A 19,056-nucleotide genomic window follows, 5' to 3' on the forward strand; every position below is an offset into this window, starting at 1 on the left:
TCATAGAATACAAAGAAAGACTAAGGTCTAGAATAAATGAAGCTGATGAAAAATTATAACTAAATCATGTGTTAGATCTTGTTTTAAAATTTTTTCAAAATTTGAATAAAATCTTTAGATGTATTAGGTTACATATCAATGTTAATCTCCTGGTTTTTATAATTGTACTGTGGTTATAATAGAGAATGTCCCTTTTATTAAAAATAATACACTGAAGTGTGTATTCAGAAGCAAAAGGTCAAGATGTCTGCAAGTTATTTTCAAATGGTTTTTACACAAACTCCATTGTAACTATTTAAACCTCTGGAAATAAGGCAGTGAGTTCTGCTCACTGAGAATATTCCATGGTTTATTATTTTTTTAAATAATGGAAAATTGATGACTAATGTAGGATTTGCTTAGCATCTAAAAATAAAAATGAAAAAATATTGCAACTAAGTACATCTTCTACACCAAGGGAATTTTTTTATAAAAAGGATTTAAAATGACATGATGTTTCTCATTTGGTATGTTCTTCTGTTTATGTTTCTAAATAAATTTAAGAAAGAACTAGCAAGTACAACAAATTTCTAACAGATGTTTATTTCTCAAATAAATCAAATTAATTTTACTGGATTTTTTAATAAAGGTATATTATTCCTCCTTTTCACATAAGATATGCAATTGTTCATCTCTCACATTACAGAAAGCAGGTAATAAGATCTTTCACAAATAATCTGGTATTCTACTCAAACAGAATCCTGGGCTGCCAGAAAGACAGTGATACCTAATAGCAGTGCTTCTGTTTACTTCTAATAACATCCTGGTCTCTCAGGAAAGGGGTCTTGTAGTCACCAGGAGTACATTCTTTTAGTGACAAATATTATCAAAGGATTACTAAAAAGCTTAATAATAACCAGGTAATTAAGGCTCTGGTTTAGAATCTGCACTGTGTTCTGAATCCTTTCTTAGTCTGATCTTCCTACACAGTTAATATAGTAGATAGTAAAAAGACTGTGGTGTCACAAAGATTTGAGTTTGCTTCCACATTCAGCTGCTTAAAAATCATAAGTTTGATGTTTCTTCTTTAAGTTTTAGCTTTCTTGTCATCAAATGGGGATCCCAACTTACCTTAGGCCACTGTTATATGAATACAAATTATATGTGTAAAGCACTTAGCAGAGTGCCTGTCATATAAAAGGTCTTTAATAAAAAGTAGCTATGTTTATTTAGAAATTATACTCTAAACCAGCGGTTCTCAACCTGTGGGTCACAACCCACAGGAACTGTATTAAAGGGCCATGGCATTAGGAAGGTTAAGGACCACTGCTCTAAACCATGATGATAGAAAATATTATATAATATAGCACATTTTATCTAAATTAGTGCCTAAAAAGTAAATGAAGGAAAAGGATACACAATAATTGACTTTGTCTCCTAAATGTTATTTCCTACTTCAGAACAGTTTAAACTGCTTTCATTTGTTTAAGATATTCATTAAGATTATGACTCTCTTTAGTTTCATTTTGTTTTTAATATGTAGTTTTGAAATCATATTGAAAAACTAAACAATCAGCTGAATAAAGCTGAAAAGATAAAAGGAACAACTAAGTCAGTGCTCCTCCTTGGTAATATTTACCAAGATTTTCTTTTTTTTAATTTTGAAGTAAAAATTATATTATACAGGGTATCCATAAAGTTCGGTACTTTAGCCAATGGCAAAATTAAAGGTTAAAGTTGTAAACCACTTGCAGCTTTCTTATGGCTAACATAACCATTTTATTGCCTGGGACTAAAGTCCCTGCTTCAGAATAGCCACTGCAGCAGCAACTTTACTGCTCTTCCCACAAGGACATCATTCTGGGAGGGTCTATACCTACCTGACAGCAATTCTCTCTTTTTCTCTACTCATCCTGATATAGACCACAGGTTTGCAGCCCATAATTAGTTTGTACAAAGGTTAAATTATACTTTGAAGGTCCTAATTCCTGAAAGGAAGTCTAATATTAAGAGAAAAAGAAATGATTTCAAAGCAAGGGTTTTAGTCATATCTCCATCTGTCTGTGTGATCTCAGGCAGCCAGTTCACCCTTCTGAACCTCATCAATAAATTAAGCCTGGCTTACTTGATGATCTTCAATCAGTTCTATGAGTCATAACCCAGTGATATTTCCAAAGGAAAAGATAGGAACAGTGAAATAAAGTAATGAATATTTGTTACTTCAGAACAAAATCTGTTGTATAATAGATTTTTATTATGGCTTTTCATGCAAACAACTACACTAAGTGTCAGACAAATGCTATTTAATATAATATCGACTATATTAAATTTGAGGACCTTAAACTTCTATATTTTCTTGAAAATTTAAGGATAAATGTAAGGATAAGTATTTGCTTTTAATTTCTTCATTTATGAAATTGTCATTACAGAAGGATTCTTGGGTTTAGAGCATAATAGTGGCATGCTGATTTGAAACTCCCTATTACACTCCTTGGGAAAAAAAAATCAACAAGGAGGACAAATAAAACATATAGGACCCATTTTTTCAGCACTTCTAGGTATCAGAAAGCATGAACTCTCAAACACCCTACAAGGAGAAGGAAAGGTGAATAAACAAATGAATTCTAGCAGAGCCCGGCAAGCCTGTGGATACAGAGAGTGAGGGTGAGGAGGCAAAAAAGACTTTGTGACAAAGAACAGAGAGCACTAGAGAGGATCCACAGGGAACACAGAACCACCCTCAGAAAGAGCAAGCAAGACAACAAATACAAAAATACTGAACACAGATTAGGATTTGGCAATTCATATTCCATGCAAAAAAAACATGCAGGCCCTAACCAGGTTGCCTCAGGGAAGCTGTGATTCTGGAAGAGAATCAGATAAGATAAAGGAGGGGTCTCTGAGAGACAAAGAAGTGAAGAACAAATACAAGGACTGAAAATTTAAGGATCCTGCAGAAATGAATGAGAAACAAGACAAGCCAACACTACCTATCACCACTACTTAAGAGACAGTCATAAAAGAAATGGCACAGAAAGGCAGAACTGCTAAAATGAGGAGCTCTGAAACCAGGAACACTGTTCACAGAATAAATAGAGATTAAAAAAAAAAAAGTAGACTAAATCTACACAAAACAACTGGAAAACATCAAGCATTTCTAGTAAAAATGTTGTTTTTTTATTTTTGCTGTAAATTCTCCTCTAAAAACCAACAATGAAACAGAAGAAAACTAAAACATCAATCCAATCTGAATTAAATATCCTCAAATTATATGTGTATGTGGAAAAATCATTATATCAGAAATACAGAAACTATGAACAGAAATGGGTCCCCCCAAATTAAAAAGTAGAAAAAGATGATTGATTTTAGGAATAAATTGGGAAAAAAAAACAAAATTATATCAGAAGTAAAGAATAAATTACAAAGGACCTAAGAATGGTATGCAAGAGAAAACCTCAATTAAGGGGTAAACGTCTAATAAAGGGAAATGAGGAAAACAATTAAAGAAAGAAGTAAAAAGAGACAAGAGATGGGAGATACAATGGAGGTAGAACATTCCTACCAGTGTCGCTTCTCGGCCTTTTGGCTAAGATCAAGTGTAGAACATTCCTACCAGTGTCTCTGAGGAAAAAATGGTAAGAGAAGAACACCACTAATATTTAAAATTGTATCTTGCTGGGTACGGTGGCTCACGCCTGTAATCCTAACACTCTGGGAGGCCAAGGCCGGTGGATTGCCTGAGCTCAGGAGTTCAAGACCAGGCTGAGCAAGACCTGAGACCCTGCCTCTAAAACTAGCTGGATGTTCAGCTACTGGGGAGACTGGGGCAAGAGACTCACTTGAGCTCAAGAGTCTGAGGTTGCTGTGAGCCTCAGCAACCCTCACTCTATTGAGGATGACTCAATTAAGTGAGACTCTATCTCAAAAAATAAATAAGAGAATAAATAAATAAATAATAAAATTATATATTAAGAAAACTTTCCAGAAATAAAAGAGATATGAATTTATATGCTGAAACAGAAAATTGATCTACGATGGGAAATTCTAGATATATGCTTATAAAACTTTGCCAAAGATTAAGGGAAAAAAAGAACCTCCAGGTAAAAGATGAAATAATGTAAAAGCTAAGAAAATTAGACTAGCATCAGATTTCTTAAAAGCAATATACAAAGGCAACAATGAAGTAATATTTTCAAGAAATATACACTTTCTTTCATTAGGATATTATATCCAACCAAATTGTCCTTAATGTCTCAAGGCCACAAAAAACGGACTGAAATATAACCAAACTCAGAGAATACTGTGTACATATACCCTCCCTGAGGAAATCTACTGGTGGATGAGCTTCCTCCCATGAAGAGGTGACTAAAACACTTAACAAAAGAACTGTGAGCATTTGACAAAGTCAAATGAAGAATTAAGATTAAAGGGTAGAAGCATGGGTTAAAGAACACATAGAATTAACACTAACAGAGAATGCACTGTGCAAAATTGGATAAAAAAAAGAAAATGGAAAAAGAGTAAAATCATTGACTGTTAAACAGGAAATAGGAGAAAGCCCAAAAATTCTGGGAACTTTATAGGTAGTAAAAAGTTAATACAGGAAAAGAGCATTAAAAGTAATATGAAGAGTTATAATACAAAAAAACCTCTAAAATAAAATCTAACCTTTCGTAAACCTAAAAAAGAAATTGAAAGGAAAAGCAGAGAAGGCACATCAAATGAACACAGTAACTATAACATACTACACATGACAATTATGGCATAGAATAATACAAAAGAAATGAAACCAAATAAAGCACTCATATCAATAAATCAATAGGCCTAACTTGTCTGTGAAAAGAAAAGATGATCAACTTGACTTATAAAGCAAAACCCATTTAGTGCTGTATGTAAGAGACAAGTTTAAAATGTAGAGATTCAAAGGGCTAAAAATAAAAGGCTGAGCAAGCAAATTCATCAAGCAAGTAGGAACTATGTATATACAAAAGCAGGAATTGCAATTCTGATTGCAAAGTACACTGTAAGCACAAAAAGCATGAGAAAAGACAAATAATATTTTATAATGTTAACATTATACTATAAGGGTGAAAGATATAACTATTTTGAGTAGTAATCAAATAACCTAGCTTCTAACTATATAAAATAAAAACTACAAGATGAAAGGAAAAATACAGAGAAACACATTAATAATAGAAGGCTTTAATGTATCACTTTCAACGTAAGACAGAGAAAGTAGAGAAAAAAATTTAATAAAGTAAATCCTTTGGCTTTATATTGAACATTAGACCCTGAAAATAGAGAACATCCTTTTTTTCAAATGCATATGGAAGTTTAATAAAAATTGACCAAAGAACCAGCCCACGGTGCATCTTACAAGGGTACATGTGAAACGTACTAAATGTAGAATATAAATGTCTTAACACAATAACTAAGAAAATGCCAGGAAGGCTATGTTAACCAGTTTGATGAAAATATTTGAAATTGTATATAAAACCAGTGTATGGTGCCCCATGATTGCATTAATGTACACAACTATGATTTAACAACAAAAAAAAATGACCAAAGAATAGGGTAGAAGGAAACATCAGTAGGTCCCACAAAGGAGAATTATCACAATGTAATACAACTACAGATTAAAAATAAAAATTAATACCTTACTGGGGTATTTGCAAAACTTGGTAAATGTAGAATGTAAATGTTTTGGCACAGTAACTGAGATAATGCCAGGAAGGCTATGTTAACCATTGTGATGAAAATGTGTCAAATGGTCTATGAAGCGAATGTATGATGCCCCATGATCATATCAATGTATACAGTTATGATTTAATAAAAAAAAATAATAAAAAAATAAAAATAAAAAAATTAAAATTAAAATTAAAAAAGAAAGGCTTCTGCTACAGTTTAAATGTTTTTCCCCTCCAAAATGCATAATGATATTTATGGCAGTATCACTATGGCTATGTGGCAGTACTGAGGTGGGATCTCTAACAGATGATTGGGTCATATGGGCCCTGCCCTCAAGAATGGGCTGGATTCATGAATTAATACGTCATCATGGGAATGAGTTGTTGATAATGAACATCTGAAAATGTGCAAGTGGCTTTGGAACTGAGTAATGGGCAGAGGCTGGAAGAATTTGGAAAAGTGGCTAGAAAAAGCCTAGATTCCAGTGAGATCTTAGATGACAAGAAAACTGTAACAATAACAGTCAGTCCATCTTAAAGCTAACTAACAACTCTCTTTTACAGTGCCTAATTGTGTGCTTGCAAAAGAATTCCAGGAACTAGCCTTGAGCAAGTAACTATAGAACCAAGATTGTGGGCACCCTCAGTTAACTTGCAATTCTACTGGGTCTGGGGTGGATGGCTCTTTACTCCAGATAACCATCAGAACAAGATATGCTCACCCAGAACAAGCCATGCTGCGCAGCACGTAGCCAGCTACCCCCCAAGCCCCTTTATAAACCACTTGGTCAGCTGCGATGTTGGAGATAGCCTTTCTGAAGGTAGTCTGCCATATCCCCAGGATGTTTTCTCCTTAATAAACCTGCTTTTCCTTCCATCAACCCTTTGTCTCTCAAGTCTGGCTTTTGAGTGGTAAGCAATTGAGTCAGAGTTCAGTTATAAAACTAGAGGAAGTTTGGAACTTAGAGACTGGTTAAACAGTCATGACCAAAATCCTGATTAGAAATGTGGACAGCAATTGCCAGTCTTGGGTTGAACTGAGGAACAAAGTATTGGAACATGAAGTAAAGGCCATCCATGTTATAAATGGACAGAGAAACTGGATGAATTCTGTCTATGCCTGAGGGTCTTTTGGAAAGGCAAACTTGACAATGATGAACAAAGGTATTTGGCAGAAGAAATTTCTAATCAAGATATAGAAGGAGCTTCATGGTCACTTTTGGCCACTTACACTGAAATTCAGGAGCAAAGGAAAAATTTAAAGACAGTATTTATAACTAATAGGGAAGCAAAGCAGAAAGATTTGGAAAATTTTTGACCTGGTCAAGTAAACAGTAAAAATGTGTGTTCTCCAGAGGAAAACAAGGGTATAGCCCTGCAAGCGTTTAAAGAGATTTCACAGATAGAAAGGCGCCAGGTGCTATTTCTCAAGAAAACAGAAGATCTCAAAGGCATTTCAGAGATCGACAAGGCTACCCCTAGAATTACAGGCCCAGAGGCAAAGGAGGGCAGAATGGTTTCAGGGCACAGGACAGGTATACTCTCCATGGGTGGCCCCAGGACAACTCTAGACTGTGTTTCCTACACCCCAGCTGTTCCACAGCCACCCCAGCTGAGGTCCAGTAAACCAAACCCAGGAGAGGCTCATGCCACAGCTCTAGAATTTACAAGTCATAAATTTTGGTAAGTCATGCAATTCTGCAGGCTTATAAAAAGCAAGAATTGTGGAGGCTTGGCAGCCTTCACCTAGATTTCAATAGATGTCCTCAAAAACCCCGACAGAGACTTGTACCAGAGGCAGAGCCAATGGCAAAATCTGGGGTCGACACTGACACAAGGTTGGCAACACCTAGTTGAGCTGTGGAAATGTGACGACCACGACCAGGACCTTAATGCTGTGTAGTTACCAGCAGCATGCAACATACCCTTGGGAATGCTTCGGTTACTGAACTCCAACTCATATACAACTGAGTAAAGCTTATAGGAGCAGGGCTGCTGAGGCCTTGAGCCCCTACCCCCACCCAGTGTGTCCAGGAGGCAGAACATGTACTCAAAAGAGATTATTCTCCAGTTTTCAGATTTGCCATGGGCCCTGCTCAGTTTGGAACTTGCTTTGAACCTGTTAGTCCATTCTTTTTGCCTATTTGTCCCTGTTAAGATGGGAATGTCTGTCTTATGCATGTACCACCAACGTATATTGGAAGTGGATAACCTGTTTTAATTTCACAGGCTTACAAATGAGACTCTGGACTTCTGAGTTGATGTGAGAATGAGTTAAGACTTTGGGATCGCTAGGAGTGGTGGATCAAGCTGGAAAGCCAAGGCAGGAGATCAGGAGTTTGAGACTAGCCTGAGGAACATAGCGAGACCCCTACCTACAGAAGAACAAAAAATCAGCAGGGCATGGTGGTGCATGCTGGTAGTCCCAGCTATTCAGGAGACTGAGGCAGGAGGACTGCCTGAGCCCAGGAGTCTGGGGTTGCAGTGATCTATGATAACACCACGGCCTTATAACACAGGCAACAGAATGAGACCCTGTCTCCAAAAATATAAGAAAAAGGAAAAGAAAAACTTTGGGACCATGCAGATGGAATGAATATATTGTATGTGAGAAAAACATGAATTTGGAGGGTTGGGGTAGAATGCTATGTTTTGAAGGTTTATCCCCTCAAAACTCATGTTGAAATTTAATTCCCAATGTAGTAATATTAAGAAGTGGGATCTTTAAGAGGTGATTGGGTCATATGGGTTTTTCCTACATGGATTAATAGATTAGTCCATTCATGGATTAGTACATGAATAGATTAATGGGTAATCATGTGAATAGGACTAGTGGCTTTATAAGAAGAGGAAGAAAGAGCTGAGCTAGCATGCTCACTCCCTTGTCATGTGATGCCCTTTACCGCCTCAGGACTCTGTAGAGAGTACCCACCACCAAGAAGGCTCTCACCAGATATGGCCCATTGACCTTGGACTTCTCGCCTCCATAACTATAAGAAATAAATTCTTCTTCTTTATGCATTACCACATTTCAGGTATTTTTTTTTAATCAACCAAAACTGGACCAACACAGACTCTTCTGAAAATTTAAGAATACAATTTTGGGTGAAAGAGGATACACAAAATAAATTACAGAATTTATGAAAAATAATTATAATGATACAAGTACATATGAGAATATATGGGAATACACTGAAAGCAGTGATCAGATGAAAATTCACAGCCTACATACTTACAGCAATAAAAATCAAAGAATTAAAATAAATCTTCAACTTAAAATGAAAAGAAAGCACAAGGATGAAAATAGGGCAGAGGAAAAAAAATCAGTAGATAACATTAATAAATCAAAAGCCTGATTCTTTGGAAAAATACAAGGGTTATCTGGAAAGTATCTGCCCAGGTAATACAAAAACAGTATTAACAATGGCTGGAAAATTTCTGCATAGCTCTCATATAATAGACAAACCACTAGGTCAAGTGGTTAGTGGTCAAATCAAGACAGAAAAAAAAAAGAGAGAACAAAGAAAAAAAAGCACAAATTTATAAAATAAGAAATGACAGGGAGAAATAAATACTGATAAAGAGAAGCCAGAAATTAATTATAAGAGTCAACCGTACAGATTTCTATGCAAATAATTTGAAAACTTAAAGGGTTCTGTCAGTTAACCACCTAAGGGACTGTAACAAATTAGCCAACATACGAGGTGGTCAACATAAGAAACTAGGCCTACTGTACTGATATATACATGTGGTAGATGTTTGGTCTATGAAAATTAGGTCAACTTAAGGAGGTAGTCAACTATGGAGGTTCTACTCTAATTTCTTAGACTGTGGAAATGTTCCAGATTAAAGGAGGTTAAAAAGACGCGACAACTAACTGTAATGCTGACCACAGACCAAATCCTTCACTAGAATAAGGTGAATGCTATAAAAGTCATTCTTACATCAATTGACAAACTGAACACAGATGGTAAATTAGATAAAAAGTATATTTATGTAGTCAATTGTACCATAGTTATGGAAGAGAATGTTCCTCTTCTTGATGCTATGATGTACATAATTAGTCTAAAATGGTTTAGAGAAAAAATGTATTTGTATACACACAGCACATGTGTGTGAGAAAGAATAATAAACTGGTAAAGCAAATGGACAAAAATATTCTCAACAGGTAAATTTGGGTTAAAAAAGACAAAAAAATCTACAATTTTTTGTAAATCTGAAATTATTTTCTAATAAAATGTTTTCTAAATCACATCACAAAATTACAATTATGATACTGATAACATCTATGAATAAAAATTTCATATATAAAGGAAATTTCAATGCTTTAAAATGTTAAAAGATCTTGCCAAGTGCAGTAGTTCACGTCTACAATCCCAGCATTTTAAGAGGCCAAGGCAGGAATATTGCTTGAGCCTAGTTCAAGCCTAGTGTGGGTAACTTAGTGAGATACCATCTCTACAAAATAATTTAAAAATTAGCAAGGTGATAGTGTGTGCCTTTAGTCCCAAATAATTGGAAGCTAAGGTGGGAGGATAATTTGAGCTCAGCAGTTCTAGGCTGCAGTGAGCTATGCTGGCACAACTGTACTTCAGCCTAGGCAACAGAGACAGAGCAAGATCCTGTCTTAAATTAAAAAAAAAAAAAAAAAAGTTGGGGATCTGGAACTATAAGTGAGAACAGAAAAGAGCTTACCCATGAATAGGAATGCAAAACAGCCTTTCCATATTAGAAAGAATAATTCTGACAGTCTCTGGTATTCTGGAAGAGCCCAACTCAGTCACCAAGAGTGATTTGGTAATATCTAAAAAAGAAAATGTTGAAAATATTAACAAATGGAAAAACATACCATGCTCATGGCTGGGAAGAATCAACATTGTTAAAATGTCCATACTACCCAAAGCAATATATAATTTCAATGCAATCCCTATTAAAGCTCCACCGTCATACTTTAAAGATCTTGAAAAAACAATACTTCGTTTTATATGGAATCAGAAAAAACCTCGAATAGCCAAGACATTACTCAGAAATAAAAACAAAGCAGGAGGAATTATGCTACCAGACCTCAGACTATACTACAAATCGATAGTGATCAAAACAGCATGGTATTGGCACAAAAACAGAGAAGTAGATGTCTGGAACAGAATAGAGAACCAAGAGATGAATCCAGCTACTTACCGGTATTTAATCTTTGACAAGCCAATTAAAAACATTCAGTGGGGAAAAGATTCCCTATTTAACAAATGGTGCTGGGTGAACTGGCTGGCAACCTGTAGAAGACTGAAACTGGACCCACACCTTTCACCATTAACTAAGATAGACTCTCACTGGATCAAAGATTTAAACTTAAGACATGAAACTATAAAAATACTAGAGGAGAGTGCAGAGAAAACCCTTGAAGAAATCGGTCTGGGTGAGTATTTTATGAGGAGGACCCGCCAGGGCAATTGAAGCAGCTTCAAAAATACACTACTGGGACTTGATCAAACTAAAAAGCTTCTGCATAGCCAAGAACACAGTTAGTAAAGCAAGCAAACAGCCCTCAGAATGGGAGAAGATATTTGCAGGTTATATCTCCGACAAAGGTTTAATAACCAGAATCCACAGAGAACTCAAACATATTAGCAAGAATAGAACAAGGGATCCCATCGCAGGCTGGGCAAGGGATTTGAAGAGAAACTTCTCTGAAGAAGACAGGCATGCGACCTTCAGACATATGAAAAAATGCTCATCATCTTTAATCATCAGAGAAATGCAAATCAAAACTACTTTGAGATACCATCTAACTCCAGTGAGACTAGCCTATATCACAAAATCCCAAGACCAGAGATGTTGGCGTGGATGTGGAGAAAAGGGAACACTTTTGCACTGCTGATGGGAATGCAAATTAATACATTCCTTTTGGAAAGAGATATGGAGAACACTTAGAGATCTAAAAATAGATCTGCCATTCAATCCTGTAATCCCTGTACTGGGCATATACCCAGAAGACCAAAAATCACATCATAACAACGATATTTGTACCAGAATGTTTATTGCAGCCCAATTCATAATTGCTAAGTCGTGGAAGAAGCCCAAGTGCCCATCGATCCACGAATGGATTAATAAATTGTGGTATGTATATACCATGGAATATTACGCAGCCTTAAAGAAAGATGGAGACTTTACCTCTTTCATGTTTACATGGATGGAGCTGGAACATATTCTTCTTAGTAAAGTATCTCAGGAATGGAAGAAAAAGTACCCAATGTACTCAGCCCTACTATGAAACTAATTTAGGGTTTTCACATGAAAGCTATAAACCAGTTACAACCTAAGAATAGGAGGAAGGGGGAAGGTGGGGGGAGAGGTGGTAGAGGGAAGGGGATTGGTAGAATTACACCAGCGGTGCATATTACAAGGGTATATGTAAAACTTGGTAAACGGTCTGTGAAGCTGGTGAATGATGCCCCATGATTATATCAATGTACACAGCTATGATTTAATAAAAAAAATAATAATAAAATAAAATAAAGAAAATGTTTTAAATAATCACTAGACTTCCATTATTAGAATTATTGAAAAAAGTTGACACTCATAATTCAGAATGAAATAAGACATTTTTATCCCTCACACAAGCATTATCAAATTTGTTTCTAAGTCTTTAAATATTAAAATACTAATAAAACTATTCTCCCAGGGTGGTCATTTTTATAAGCATTAGAATGTCTAGCTTAATAGACCAATACAAAAAGTATAAAATATAACCTATTTGCCTATAAGTATGATACCTTTCATGGGAAATAAATATACATATAAATATATGTTAAATACAGACCATCCAATGCTTTCTCTCTAAAATGTCTAATTAAAGCTCAGAACATGCTCAGCACTCCCCACACTTCACCTCCTTCCACCAGCAGAGATGGGTGGTCACCAGCTATGTTCATCCCCAGTATTTTTGTAACTGTTAATGCACTTCTGATAGTTACATAATTTAACATTACACAAAGTGAAGAATGATTATGTAAAGGGAAAAAGTTGTTTCTATGATTATGTAAAGGGAAAAAGTTGTTTCCTAACACATTTCTTCCTTGCTTAGATGCACATTTTACACATGTTAACATCTCAAAAATTAGGACGCATCATCCAATCCTTGGAGTCTTAAGAGTTCAATAAAAAGAAAATGAAGCAAAAAACTGTACTCAATTTAAGTGTTTGATTGGGAGGGAATATAAAAGTCTAGAAAGAGTCTGAACTCAAATTGTTTGGCAAGTATCTTTAAGTTCATGCTGCACTTAGAATCTGAATGCGAAAACTGTAGAAAATGTTGCATGTGGTTTATGGAAGAAAGGGAACTCAAAACATCAATCAGCTTTGACAAAGAAAATAGAAAACTTTTTATCTGAAGATTTCAGGCTGCTTTAAATTATCAGACCCTCTCTTGGCATTTAAAATATAAAGGCAACCATGTTTCTAGGCCTTGAGCTAAAAATAATTGCCTCTTTAAGGCACCCTCCCTTTTTCCTTTATAACTTGAGACTTAGTTTTCTGGAGCTCTGTCCAAGGCAACCCAGAAGTATGTCCCAGGCTACAGTTCTCAATCTTGGCCCAAATAAACTCTTTATATTAATTTTGTCTCATCTTCCTCCATTTAGGTCAACAACAGTCACAGAAACAGACTTAAAATGCAAATCATCCTGCTCATAAAAATGTATCTGTATCTTTTAAGTAACTCCTAGCTTTAAAGGCCTTTTGCCCTTTAGTTACTTTTTAATAACTGGTCCCAATGGTATCAGATTGGAAGAATTCTATGAAAACTCTTGAGATACAGTGCCTAACACAACAAACCTTGAACTCCACTAGAGTAAAATGCCAATCTTCATCACCTTGCTCTCTCCATAACCTAATACAACTCTGAGCCTAAAATGTTTGGTCAATTACATTTGCTTTTCCTGCTTCCACTCCACATTCAAAATACAAAATGAAATAAAAAAAATAAAGGCCAGGTGCGGTGACTCACACCTGCCATTCTGGGAGGCTGAAGCATGAGGATCCCTCAAGCTCAGGAGTTTGAGACTAGCCTGAACAAGAGCAAGACCTTGTCTGTACTAGAAACAGAAAAAAAATTAGCCAGGTGGTGTGTGGCAGCTACTTATAGTCCCACCTACTTGGGAGGCTGAGACAGGAGGATCACTTGAACTGAACAGTTGGAGGTTGCTATGAGCTAGGCTGATGCCACAGCATTCTAGTCTGGGAAACAGAGTGAGACTCTGTCTCAAAAATACATACACACATACATACATAAATAGAAAATAGATACAATTTATGAATTAGTTATAACTTGGAGAACTCCATAACAGAAATTAAAAACCAACCAAATAAGAGTACACAAAATCAATTGCACCAAAAATTGGAGACTAAACCTACCTTCTTGTTTTGAAACCTGTAGTTTTTGACCATTACAAAAGGCACCTTTTCCTTTCCTGGCAGTATACATCTTATCTTCCACACAACTGTACACAACTCCAAATTCTATCTGCAGAAGGATGACAAGTTTTTACCAAATCTATTTTCGTCATTAAATCAATACATTTTTCTAAGACACTAACAAGAAAATTTGAAATACTAATAATGTACCAAAATAGCTAAACAACAAAAGACTTACAAGTGTTTCCAGAGTAATCAGACCTGAAATCCCCACTCCCCTCCCATCCACATCCAGAAGAGCTCCCACTTTACCTCTCTCCCTCCTGGCCTAGATGAAGACAGAGCTTTCCTATTTTCTTTTTTTGTTTGTTTTTTCAAATGTTTTTTTATTTTTTTATATATTTTTTTTTTTTTGTAGAGACAGAGTCTCACTGTACCGCCCTCGGGTAAAGTGCCGTGGCGTCACATGGCTCACAGCAACCTCTAACTCTTGGGCTTACGCGATTCTCTTGCCTCAGCCTTCAGAGCAGCTGGACTACAGGCGCCCGCCACAACGCCCGGCTATTTTTTTGTTGCAGTTTGGCCGGGGCTGGGTTTGAACCCACCACCCTCGGCATATGGGGCCGGCGCCCTACTCACTGAGCCACAGGCGCCGCCCAGAGCTTTCCTATTTTCTAAGGTGCACACTTTCTCCCATGTTATGATTCCTACCCTCTCATACAGTCTCTGAAACACTGTTCCATCAATGACCTCTCTCTCTTTAGATTTCTCTTTTTGTGCCTTCTCACCAAGTTTCTCCCTCTCTTACGAAAAAACTTCACTATGTTATCTATTTTTCCCTTCACTGGCAGAGTAGTGCCCACACTACACTTTGGCTTCTGCCCTCATCACTCATTCTTCTGAAACTCCCACACACGGAACATCAATGAGTTCTTCCTGACCATGTGCCTCATCTAAGAATTGGACCTGTCCATAGACAACTCTGAAGGCTGTCCATCGTCAACCCTTCTTCAGCACTTAATTCAGTACCACCATGTTTTTGGCATTACTCTCGGTTCTCTCTTGCCCATTAATCCCTATAAGAGTCATTATGTTAGAACCTTCTTCTCTGCCCCACCTTAAAAGCTGTGTATCCCAGGGTTTTTTCCTTTTTCCTTTGCTTCCATTTCCTTCTTAGTTCTCCGTGTTCTTAGGTTGGTCCTTCTCAGACCACAAAATCCACTATCACCTAAATTCTGGCTCCCATCAACCCTCCATCACAGATAAAAACCTATGTTTCATTCAAAGAAGTCAAACTCACTTATTGCCTGGTCACCTCCTATTCCTTCTCTACAAATCTCCTTTTTCAAATTTTATCTTACAAACACTTCCTGATTTTGGCATTTCCTTGAGTAGACAGGCTACCAGGCCTCCCAGTAAGGCCACAACTAACTTACCCCATCACCCTCTGCTCTGACCACTTTCAGAGTTTCCCCCTCAATGAACATCTACCTGTTCCCAATATAAATCATGCTCTTCAATTTCTTCAAGCTATTCTTTCTGATTAAAATTTTTTCCCTTTTCTTTAATCTGGCAAACCCCTAATATTTTAAGTGCCAACTAACATGACCAATTTCTAAGCCCTGTCTGTTGGGAAGATTTTCAGAACCTATAGTGGGTAGAATGGGTTATATTCTGTGTTCCCATGGTATTTTTTTCTCATGGTCCTGGCACATACAATCTTTACCTGTTCACACAAGTAAGTCAGCACTGAACTCTGAGTTCTAGGACAGGGACAGCACCTAGCTCAGAGGTCATTATATACAAAAATGATCACTTAGCAACTTTTGTATTTTCTTGCTGATCAATACAACCCAAAGGCTACGCTTTAGTTTTAATTTTCAGGTATTTCTTATTCTATTTGCATGTTGATGAAACATATCATAAGTTCCTTGAAGACAAGATATTATCACTGTTTGACCAACCAAATAGCCAAACTGTAAGAAAATGCAACAGCTACAAATTTTGCTTTAGTGCACTTTAGATAAAAGTACTCAATTAGAGGTAGATTCCTAAATATACTCTGCATTTTCCAACCAAGCTTTGACCCTGCTACTTCCTGGTCGTTGAACATCTCTCTTCACTGACACCCATTAAAAGCATTCTCGGTTCAAATCCTACTTCCACAAAGCATTTTCGATCACCCATTGAATTCTATCACATCTGATTCTACCATAACAGTGCCTAAATACTGAATTGTACTTCAGTTACTTGTATTTTCTCTTTACAATTCTTGCTTCTCAGAAAATAATAAATATTCTTCATTAGAATATTCTTCATTCTAAATTTTGATAGTCCTGTGCCTTATATTCAAAATAATGCAATTATATGAATTGAATATATGAATAAAAATCTGACTTTATTATGAAGATAGTCATTCCTTCTCAGGACAGCAAGGCCTTTTATCAACTAATACCTTTAAAACAACATACCTTTTTATTTACAACAAAGCCGATCGAAACAGCTACAAAAGGAAATCTTAAAAGAAAGATAAAACAAAAATTTATAAAAATAGAACTTATTTTTAATAAAATTTATAAAATTCATTTGTTCATTATATAAGTACTTATAAACATTTTCGTATAAACAGTCTGATCCTTCCCCCCCTCAAGAAATGTAAGATGCAGGGTACAGTATACAATCTTCCCTTTATATAAGACAGAAAAGGGAGGTATTATATATGTATACACATACAAGATGCTTCTATAGGCATAAAACATCTGTCAAAGGATTTGAAAGGAATTGATAACAATGGTTACTGCCAGAAATGGATCTTGGGAAGCCTCAGACAGAAGTGGAAGAGCACCGTGAACTATATGCCATTTTACATCTTTAGAATGTAAAATGCCATGAATATAATAAGCAGATAAAAACATTTTTTCAAAAAGTAAAAATGATTTTTCAAAACTTTTGTATTGATTGTAGTTAAAAAGAAAAGACTTTTTTGAACATTTTTCCTATAGCCTGGATCCTTGATACAAAGAGGTACTATATTATACAGAATAAATAGTTGTTACTTCTCTCTACTCCAGCACCAAACTTGAAGCTTCACTGCTGAAAAGCAAACTGTTAACTACGACCTATTTATATGGTTGCATGAAAATTAGAACAAAAGTAGTAATTTCTGAGTTATAAGAAAAACAAGATACAGAAAATAAGAAAAAATAAATCCAAGGTAATTACTGAAAATAAACAGTTTAAAATATTAAATGCAGTTTTTATTTTAACAAATATAGGACTATAATATAAACACCATAGTACACAATCTTCTCTCTCTCTCTCTTTTTTTTGAGATGTAGTCGTTCTCTGTTGCCCAGACTAAAATGCCATGGCATCAGCCTGGCTCACAGCAACCTCTAACTCCTGGATTAAAGCCATCCTCCTGCCACAGCCTCATAAGTGGCTGGGACTACAGATGCCCACCACAACGCCTGGCTAACTTTTACTACTTTTAGTAGAGATGGGATCTTGCTGTTGCCCAGGCTAGTCTTGAACTCCTAAGTTCAAGAGATCCTTCTGCCTCAGCCTCCCAAAGTGCTAGGATTATAGGTGTGTGCCACCACATCCAGCTTAATCTTCTCTTCTAATATTTCGATATAGTATTAGCATCATTCCAAATTTAAAAGATACAACATTCTATCACAAATAGATTCTAGAACTTAACTTTATAGACTTTAGTGATTCTATATACAGCATAGATGTATACAACTACATGGCAACTTCAAGTATAACATCTATGTATACTCTCACCAAACAAGGCTATTCATTTTAACTCTCACAAGTAATTCCATTGGGCTTTCTTCTGGTGATAACATATGAGTTATGTAATATACTTACATTGTGCCAGGCACTAAACTAAATTCTTATAGAAATATTCCAACCACTGAGTTCCAATAACAAACAATTCTACAAGACAGGTGCCATTAATAGAGTCATTTTATAAATTGCTTAAACACTGAGGCTTAGAAAGATTAACTAACTTGCCCAATCACAAAAAAAAAGGCACCAGAATTGAAGCTGAAGCCTATTAATCTTAACAACCCTGCATTTTGAACCCTTTTTGCTCTTCTGGACTGGACTTATTCTATATTCCGGAGTGACAACATTCTAGGAGTGACCTTCTTAATTTCTTTACTGACATCAAAGCAGCAATGTTTTTGCTTCCATTTTTTATATAAATCCAACAGTGAGAAGAAGAATAGTAAACACAGCACTTTGCAGCACAAGATAGGATCACACAATATTTCTTCTGCTCAACATCTGGTGAGAAGTCTGTATAATGCATTTTGCTCTACTATTGCATTCTATATAGACTTCCTTAGAATAAAAAGCATAAACAAATTACACAATTCACTGAAGTGTGTGTGTTCCTCAGACTTTAAAGGTCCATACAGTTAACAAACATTAATTATATTAAAAAATTTAAAAACATACCTATGTACAAAATTGGTTGTTCCATCAATAGGGTCAATGATCCACGTGGGGTTGTCGGTTAAGACACATTTTTCCCCAGCTGCCACAGACTCCTCACCAATGAAACTAAAAGCAAGAATAACAGAACCCTAACTTTACATTGCTTTCAACAATGTCCAAGCCATAACAGCCCCTTAGCTACACTATAGAGTCTACTATAAAATAAAACTCTGTGCCCTACTTTTCTAATATTGCTCCTTTTTCTTTCCTGTAAAGACTAATAAAAGTGAAGAAGCTTTATTTTTTTCCCTTAGAACAAATTCATGTAAAACATTACAAAATTCAAAATTCCATGTCATACCAGGGTTAGTAAAGGCACATTCGTGTGCACTAGTGAGCAAGCACACACCCGAAAGGACATTGGGAGCAGATGAGAATTGTTAAGAAAATGTGGTGGGTTTAAAAATAAGTCTACACATTCTCTAATCCCCCTCCCTTCAAGAGGTAGAGCCTAATCCCGATATAGGGT

At 36.0% G+C, this 19,056-nt stretch overlaps 1 protein-coding gene across 8 annotated transcripts in view; it reads right to left on the reverse strand.

Moving 5' to 3' along the window:
• Positions 1 to 19,056, reverse strand: part of LOC128563211 (inositol monophosphatase 1) — a 37,197-nt gene that overhangs the window by 4,056 nt on the left and 14,085 nt on the right. For 7 of the 8 annotated variants that reach the window (XM_053558409.1, XM_053558412.1, XM_053558406.1 and 4 more), the window contains 4 exons: positions 18,549 to 18,653; positions 16,547 to 16,592; positions 14,076 to 14,184; positions 10,362 to 10,470 (listed from right to left, as the gene is read on the reverse strand). In XM_053558409.1, the coding sequence (XP_053414384.1) occupies positions 10,362 to 10,470; positions 14,076 to 14,184; positions 16,547 to 16,592; positions 18,549 to 18,653 (369 nt within the window). The remainder of the gene's footprint in view (positions 1 to 10,361; positions 10,471 to 14,075; positions 14,185 to 16,546; positions 16,593 to 18,548; positions 18,654 to 19,056) is intronic. The other variant, XM_053558413.1, reaches the window with a different exon arrangement.

This window comes from Nycticebus coucang, chromosome 13 (genome assembly GCF_027406575.1).
Source record: "Nycticebus coucang isolate mNycCou1 chromosome 13, mNycCou1.pri, whole genome shotgun sequence".
Classification (NCBI taxonomy): Eukaryota; Metazoa; Chordata; class Mammalia; order Primates; family Lorisidae; genus Nycticebus; species Nycticebus coucang.